The 8,523-nt window shown below is 60.0% G+C and overlaps 1 protein-coding gene across 1 annotated transcript in view; it reads right to left on the reverse strand.

The window, feature by feature from the left end:
- Positions 1-1,094: 1,094 nt before the first annotated feature.
- Positions 1,095-8,523, reverse strand: part of CBX6 (chromobox 6) — an 8,516-nt gene continuing 1,087 nt past the window's right edge. The window contains exon 2 of the mRNA XM_023748372.1: positions 1,095-4,503. Within this exon, the coding sequence (XP_023604140.1) occupies positions 3,499-4,503 (1,005 nt within the window). The 3' untranslated portion in view covers positions 1,095-3,498. The remainder of the gene's footprint in view (positions 4,504-8,523) is intronic.

An 8,523-nucleotide genomic window follows, 5' to 3' on the forward strand; every position in this document is an offset into this window, starting at 1 on the left:
CCAAACCCATAAGCCCCAGGTGGGAGAGCCGGTGTTCACCTGCCCAGAGGCCAGGACGGCTGGAGCGGCTCCGCCTCACCCTCAGGCCAGAGCCAACACTTCCTACTCTGGGCTGACCCCCCACCCAGGACCCCTGGCTCCAGGGCCCAGGATTTAAAGGGGCTTTAAAAATGCCAAAGGCCAGAACACTCCCATGCAGCATCCCTGCCTCTCGGAGCCCGTTTCCATAAATGGGGTGATCTCTCCAACCCTGCCCACCTCAGTGAGGCTGGGGACTTGATCATCACCTCTCTCCAGGGCAGAGGAAGGATGGAACTCATGGTGACCCTGACCCTTCTGCAGGGTGAGGACAAAAGTGGCTGGGGGGGCTGGAGGCCCAGGGCCAGCAACCGCAACCACCACTTACCTAATCCTCAGCCGCTGCCTGGACACCAGCAGTGCTTTCCTAAGAGGCCTTGCTCCCCATACACCCATTTCACAGATGGGCAAATGAGGGTCAGAGAGGGGAACAACACAGGGATGGTCCAACTTCCCATCTCAAACCAGACACACCAAACCTCACCTGTTTCCTATGATATGTGGGTAGGAAGGGGTGGCATTAAGGGGACATGACCGATGCCCCAACCAATACTTGAACATGGGAGATCGGCTATGGGGGTATTTCACATGTAAAAATAAAGCAAACCAGACTGCAACTTCTGCTTGGTAATTAGGCAAATGGAAAAGCAGCAAGGGGGAAGGGCCCATGGGAGGCTGATCCGTGCAAGCCTGTGTGGGTGCGCGGGGCCCTGCTCCCAGCCGCCCTGGGAGGGGGGTCAGCAGGGCTGTTTGCTCGTGACGCCGCCCACTCAGGCCCACCAGGGAGCGGCTCATCTCGGAGCAGTGTGCCTGCGTGCCTCTGCACATGCCCAGGGGGGTGAGGCTGCAAGGCTAGGGGTCAGGGTGGCAACCATCCACCAGTGGAAAGAGAAGGGGTGGGCACGCCCTTCTCTCCATGCTAACCCCCAACCCCTTAGGGTCACCACCTAAGTCTCCCCGAGTCCGCAGCTCCTGTCTTCCTGAAGCCTGGTCCCCCTCCATGCCAGGGGAGCACAGGAGGTCCTGGTCTTTGGGTGATGGGGAGGGAGACGTCCCCCATGGGGTGGCGGTGGGAGGGACCAGATGGCCCAACAAGGAAGGAACGGAGGAGAGCAAGAAACCCAACTGCACTGACTCACCAGGCTTCCCGGAGAAAGTCACCAACGACGGGTCCCCGCGACGGTGGGCCCCGCTGCCTGCCCCACCTCCCCAAATCTCAGCTCCATGTGCGTGGCCCTGCAGCTTCCGGCTAGTTCCCTTGGAACCAGCCAGCATCCTTTCCTTGGAGCGAGGACAGGCATGGGTCTGGGCCAGGGCGGGGCGGGCTCTCTCTGCCTCACCGTGAAGGCAGGCAGCCGCCCCAGCCCGGCCGCCCTCCACTCCTGCCCTAACGTTGCCACCTCAATGTGCAATCACTGCGTTACCAGTTTTTCTTTAAATATCTCTTCTCCCCTCCCTCCCCAACCCCATAGGAATCCCACAATATTTTTTTCTATTTCTTTTTTTTCCTCTTTTTTGTTTTTTGCAAAACTAATTCTTTCACTTTCCTGTCATAAAATCACCTCTGAAAACACAACTTCTTTACAAAAAGTCACGAATGACACAGACTCTCAGGAAAACACATTTCTATGGTCTCTGGAAACACCTGTAACTGACACCCAGGTGGCCGCTCACCCGGGGTGAGGGGTCGGGGGAAATCACCTCCACGGACAGAGGAGAAAACCAGCCCTTATTTGGGGGAAGCCAATTGGCACTTGGACAGTCACAGAGCCAACACGAAGGGCAGGTGGGGAGGGTCCGGGAGTGCCAGCCCCCCAAACCCTCCGAGGGCCCTCGCTCTACACCCTGGGGTGGGGAGGGCCGGAGGCCTGGCTGCAGCCCCTGGTGGGAGACTTGGAAGAAAGAGTCCTCCTGCACTTCCTGTTCCTAATTGGATCCCTCTGCCTCCTCCTACCGTCTGCCATCATGCTCTGAGCTGACACCCGTCACCGCACAGACCGGGGAGCTACACCGAGCTCACGCAGGGCACAGGGCGTGCCACTCACGCCAAACCGAGACAGCCAATGGCCCAGGGCTGCCCCCCGACCCCCCACGCACCAGACCCCTGGCCCTGCAAACCCTCGCTCTTCTGAACACAGGCCTCCTCTTCGGCCCCCCACTTTGGCCTGCCTGTCCTCCCAGTGTCTGGATTAAAGCTGGGGCTTTGGTCTCTGCCACTGGCATGGATGCCTCCGCTCCCTGGCAGCAGAGGGAGAGAAAGCTGCCCAGGGCACAGGAGGCCTCCCGCTGCTTCGAGCAGGCTGCGCCGTGAGAAAGCCTCAGCGGTCAGAAGCAGACGAGAGGGGGCGAGAAGCTGGAGACCCCGGAGAACAGTTCCAGGCTTCCTCCTTCCCCACAGCACCCAGGAGCAAGGGGACGCTCGGACAGGGTCTCCCTTCGCTACTTCAGGCCCCACCATGCCCTGTGCGCAGCCACGGAGGCCTGGCTGGTCCGGCTGACCACCCCACGGGAGACGGCAGGGGATGCACGCCCCCAGCACCCCCAGGCTGGGAGGATAGGCCTGGCGGCCTCCACAGGCCCCGCTGCCGGCAAGGGAAGGTCCAGGCCTTCGACGACCCTATTCTGAGGAACCCTCAAGAGTGCCGCCTGGAAAGCCTGGACCCCGTGCCGGCTGCACACACGGAAACACACAGCAAGCGGCTGCAGGCGCACGCGCACGGCGGGAAGTGTCCGCGCAGGCTCTGGTAGCACCTTTGGTCGTGAACTGAAGGGCCTTTCGATGCTGGGAGGCTGTGGCAGGTGAGGTCCTGCCAGCTCCCCCCACCTGCCAGACGGGGGTTAGTAGAGAGGTGGGTGGGGCCTACAGGAGCGCTTGTCTCCTCCAGAAGTGGGCAGACCCATGCTCTGGGCACTGCCACCCTCTTTGGGCTCAACCTGCCTGGGCTCTGTCACCCCTGCCCTCCGGCCCCGGCACCTGGAGGAAGGAGAGGAATGGTGCCCATGCTGGGAGGGGGTCTCCTCAGGGGCCCCCTGGCTGCCCGGTTAGCACCGAGAAATCAGATGCTGTGCGCGCGCGAGCTGGAAGCAAGCTGGGGAGATAGGGCAGGATGTGGAGGAGGCAGCTGAACCCCGGGTTCTGGGGCTCCCCAGGAGTCACCCAGTGGGCCCCACTGTGCATGGGAGAGAGGGCCAACGACAAGAGGACTTCCCAGTGCCTCTGCCCCACTCCAGCCCTAATCTGGTCCAGGACTGACCCCACTGGGCTGCAAGGGGTTCCAACTGCCCTACCCATCCCAGGGTTAACATTGAGCCACTGGATACAAGCAAAGCACAGGCGGGTGTCTGAGGGTGGGGGTGGGAGCAAGAGTGTGGCCTTTGGCAGGAGGGCCCCCCCAAAGCCTCCTCCTTGCTGGAGCCCCCTCACTTGCTCACCCCACTGCTGCCACCCCCACCAGCGGAGCCTGCTACCCCAGCAGCCACCTTCTCGAAATCCTCAGGGTTGCAGAACTCCTTGATAGTGACCGTCAGGAGGTTGCTGGTGACATCGGTGACGACCACATTGGAGCAGGGTGACATCTCAGGGCGCCAGTCCCCAGCCTCCGGCTCAGAGGAGGTGCCCGCGGGCTCGGGGGCGGGGGGAGGCTCCTGGCTGGCAGATGGAGTGGCGTTGGGAGGTGCCCGCTTGCTGGTGGCTGCCGACTCGGGAGAGATGGACAGGTCGAGCACCTCCGGCTCTTGCCAGTCGGGGGCAGATGGGCTCATGGTCTCGGGGAGCAGTTTGGGGGGTGAGTCGTCAGGGTCAGAGGAGGACTGTGGTGCTGGCGAGGGGCAGCCGGAGGAGCTGGAGCTGCGGGCATCATAGGAGGCAGCGGGGGCCGCGAGGAGCAGCCCCGGGGCAGTGGAGGCGGCGAGGTCGGCCTTGCTGGCTGGCGGGGCCGGCAGAGGGCCGGGCGCGGGCGGCTTATTGTACAGCGCGAAGGCGCCGAACTTCATGTGGCGGATCTGCGTGCGCAGGATGCTCTCGCTGAACTTCTTGCTCTTGCCGATGACGCGGTTCCGAGAGGGGACTTTGGGGCGGGCCAGGTTTCCAGCGCCCTGCCCAGCGCCCGCTCCACTTGTGCCCTTGTCGATGACCTTCAGGTTCAGGATGATGCGGTTCCGCTTGGGCTCCCGAGGCTTCACCTTGCGATTGATGATGCGCACGGTCTCGGAGAAAGGCGAGATGGGCGGGCGCAGGCCCGGGCTGCCCCCCTGGGGGTCTGGGCGGGGTAGGGGGCGGCGGGACATGCGGTGGCAGCGACGGATGTCCTTTTTGAGCCGGTGCACGGCTGCGCTGGAGTGCAGCTTGGGCGAGGAGGCGCTGGCGCTTGGCTTGACGGAGAAGTGCACATCACTGATGCGGAGGGCCTCGGCCTGGGCCCGCGCCTGTGGGGTACAGGGAGGGGTTGGTGCGGGCCCAGCTTCCTGCTGCCCTCCTCTGGACACCCCTGCACCAGCCACTCACACAAATGGGCTCATTAAACCACCCTGAGAGCATCAGGAGAATCGGTCTGCTCCTGACCCAGCTTAGAGATAAAGGACAGAGGCACACAGGCGAGGCAAGTGCCTGAGGTTCCGGAGGCAGATCGGACCCAGTCCAGCCCCAGCTGCGAGACCCACACCAGCTATGCAAGCTCGGCTATGGGCCCGGCCACGGCCCAGAGGCAGACGGGTGGGGGCTGCCCTTGCTGACACAGGAGTGTCAACACTTTGGGACGCTGCTTGGAAGCCCTGGACCAACCCTGCTCTGAAGGAGCCTGGCCGGGCCCTTCTCCACGCACCAATTCTTGGGGACGAAAGGAGGGAGGCCCCTCCCTCCCTGCTTCGCTCTGCACCCCAGCCCTCGTGACCTACTTGCAGGGTCCCTAATTCCCCACGGCCCCTCTCTGCCTTTGAACAGGCTGCACTCCAGCTTGGACTAGCCTCCCAGCTGACCACTGCACGGGACAGGCCACTTCCTAGTCTCTGCACTAAAGTGGTGGGCGCAGGGCAGCTGAGCAGAGTTCTGGGGGCAGCCAGCCACCGCACCCCCAGGCATGGAACCTGTTACTCTCCAGGCTCTGCAGCAGCTCAGCTGCTACATCGTGGGACACTTGGGTGTGGCCGGGCCCCGAGACCCCAGGTTCAGAGCAAGAGACTCACAAGGCCCATCAGCTGACCTCCGTGGCCCGTCGATCCTTCCTACACTGTGAAGTGCTGACGGGGATGTGCCAGCTGCTGGGGCTACAACTAGGAGCGCACAGCCTCCACCCAGGGGGCTGGCTCCTCGGGGAAGACAAGGCACAGGCAGTTAGGCTGCAGGTGACCAGACAAGCAGATAGGGGCCCAGGTCCTGGAGGACGAAGCTGAGGAGAGCCCTGGTCCTTCCTGAGTGCCTGGGCCCCAGGTGGCCGCAGAGGCCCCCTGGCCTGCTGACGGGGCGCTGCTGTAAGACAAACAGTGGAGGCAGAGTCGGCGGTGAGAGGGTGCGGAGTGGCCGAGGGACTGAGAGCAATGGCTGGAGAGGGTGGAGGTGGCCGACTGGTCTGTAGTTCCTGGTGGGGCAGGGGGCTCTTTCAGGGGTACACCCAGCTCCTAGCAGGGCAGGGGGCTCTAGGGGGCAACTGCACTCATCCAGGTGGGAGATGGTGTGGCCAAGAAAAGGCCACATTCCCACGGTCTGTGAGCTCCCTGGGAGCGGGATCTGTGGTTTGGGGTCCCTTCACCTCACCCCATACCACCACTGGATGCTTAACCAGCACCTGGGAGGTAGCCTGCACCGCCCTTACACAAGACTAGGTTGTGTTTGTCCACAAGCCCCAGAAGAGGTGTTTTCTGACTTATCTGCTGAGTAAGGAAGGATGTATTTTTCATTAAAACGTGGGAGTACACTTTAATGCCAGGCCCTCCCAGACACTTAGGGCCTCCAGGGTTGCTTGGTCAACAACTCTTTCAGCCACTAGGTGGCAGCACACAGGGCCGGCCTGCCCCTGCCAGGGTGACCAGCAACTCTTGCTCCCAGCCAGTACCTGGTTCCCATATAGCGTTTCCCAAAGGCAGGGAAAGCAAGTAGGGCCTTTTGCAGGTTCAACCCCACTGGAGCTTAGGGATTGTGGTTCTGCCTGATCCCCCCAGGGGGTGAGCGGTTTCCCTCTGCATGTCGCCTGAGCCCTTGGACCTCTGTAATAATGGTTCCGACAGAGGCCAGCAGTGATGGACAGTCCCTGGGGAGTGGCTAAGGGTGTGGGCAAACATCAGCTCCAGGATGAACTCCCAGCTCAGCGGGCCTCCCGGCCTCTTTCCCTAACTGTGCAGTCACAGCAGCGCCCACCACAGCGGCTCCTGCGGCCATCACTAACGCCACCTGCTGAGCACAGTGCCTGGCCTATCAGCTGACCTCCGTGCAGCAAGTACTCAATACTAATTTGTCCACGCTTATCTTATGAGCAACAAGGTTTTTCTAAGGTATGGTTCCCAAACCTCCTGCGAGAAACATTTCTTCCTTTATAATTCCTAAATACACGATGGGGCAAAAGTGGGCTTAGAGTTGTGACTATATGAAAGTTTATTTTTGAATTATTTTCCATATGAACAACTGTAAATCTGCTTTTGCCCCACTATGTACCATTCTTTTGAAAAGGGGATTGGTTTAACCTTTCTATTATCTGTCCAGAGTGAAATTTTTTTGTAGGCAGGAGCTGGTTCAGCCTTTGATTTAAAAATGGCAACCATAGCCAAGTGTTTATAGCATTCTGACCGGGTGATGGGCATGGCTTGGAGGAACCCCTCTGGCCTGTGTAAATGGGGATAATGCCATCTACTTCCTGGGCTCCTGTTCCCTTCAAAATAGTTCCCAGCAGAAAGTGCTGGCTCACTACACACACTGCCTCTCAGTGACTCACAGGGCACGGGTTCCATCAAGCTGATCTCCGTCACCCAATCCAGGCCTCTCACCTGCCTCTCCACCCCCCGTCCCTTCATGGTTTCCTGTGAGTGCTTCTCCACCTTGCCCCTTACTCTGATGTGTACTGTCTGAGGGGCAGGGTGAAGAACAGGACAGGATGAAGTCATGAAGTTGGGTGCCGGGATCCCCTCCATGGGCCTTGACTTTCTCATCTGTGAAATGGAGATAATACTCCCCACTTCATAGAGTGTTGAGAGTATTAAAGGGGATAATCCAAGTGGGGACTCAGCATTGCATTAGGCCCATAGCCAGCTCAGGAACTAAAACTATTTAAAAAAAAAAAAAAAAGAAAGAAAGAAAGAAAAAAAGGCATTTTGTGAATCAATATTTCAGTTATTACTCGCTTCACCGCTAGAGGGTGCGCAGCAGCGCTGAGGGGCGGGCACACCAGCCCTCTGGCGGCTCTGCATAATTGCTCCTAAGAAGCATCAAGGGTTAAGGCTGCTTCATGGACCCCCTAAGACATGTGTAGGTCAGGGGCCAGGGGTTACAGAAACATGTCATTCTGGAAACCAACATTTCTTTCACTTCTGCTTTAAATCCAAAGCAAATCCTTAAACAAGTCCCCTTTTGGGTGGGGAGGGGAAGTGAGGCTGGAGACGCCCACCCCACTCTCGCTGGGCTCGGAGCCTTTTGGGTAGATGGGTGATGCTGAGCTTCTGCGTTCTGCACAACCTCTTTTCTGCAGAGTCCTCACCGCCCTTTCAGTACCAATCGCCACAAAGCGCAGGCTGTCAGGGTGGGAAGGGGCCCTGAGACCTTCTTAGCACTAACACGGAGACTGTAGTTGCCCAGGGAGGCCCACTTGCAGCCTTGCCTGCCATCTTGCCTTCCCCTTTCCTGGACTCTGTTCTTTCTCACCAACAAAATAAAATAAAATAAAATATCCCCAAACTAAGATGGCTTCCTCTGGAGCTAGGCCTCCCTCCCTTGCCAAGGCTCATGGGCTGTGCTTTCGCGCCCCTGCTCTCCATCCTCATTAGGGCCTCCAGGAACAGCCAGAGGTAGGAAGGAACTGAGGCTCTGAGCCCCAAAGCCAGGGGCCCAGCCTGCGTGATGAACTCAAAGTGAAGTGACTTAAGGTCAAATTCAAGCTGAATCCCTCAGCGAGGAGGGAAGGCATGCAGAACAAATCCTCAGAGAGAGGGAAGCTGGGGGCAGGTGGCCTCCGGATGCCTCTCCCTGCTCCCTGCCATGAGGGAGACCACACTCACTCCCCGCCTGGGTTCTAATTCCAGGCAGGGTGCAAGGGGAGCTGGCTCAAGGCGGGGGGTTCGGGGTGGGGGGGGGATGAAGGCTCTCAGGTGCAGAGGCGACCTCCCTGCCACCAGCTCAGGTGGGCAGCCCCACCTGCTCCATTCACCCCTTCCTGGAGCCCTGCTGGGCCTCCGCAAACCCTGACTTTGTCAGCGAGGACGATCCCCTCCTGGCCCCGACTCCCACAACCCTCCTGCTGAAGCAGA

This window comes from Myotis lucifugus, unplaced genomic scaffold, assembly GCF_000147115.1.
Source record: "Myotis lucifugus unplaced genomic scaffold, Myoluc2.0 scaffold_1334, whole genome shotgun sequence".
In the NCBI taxonomy this organism is placed as follows: domain Eukaryota; kingdom Metazoa; phylum Chordata; class Mammalia; order Chiroptera; family Vespertilionidae; genus Myotis; species Myotis lucifugus.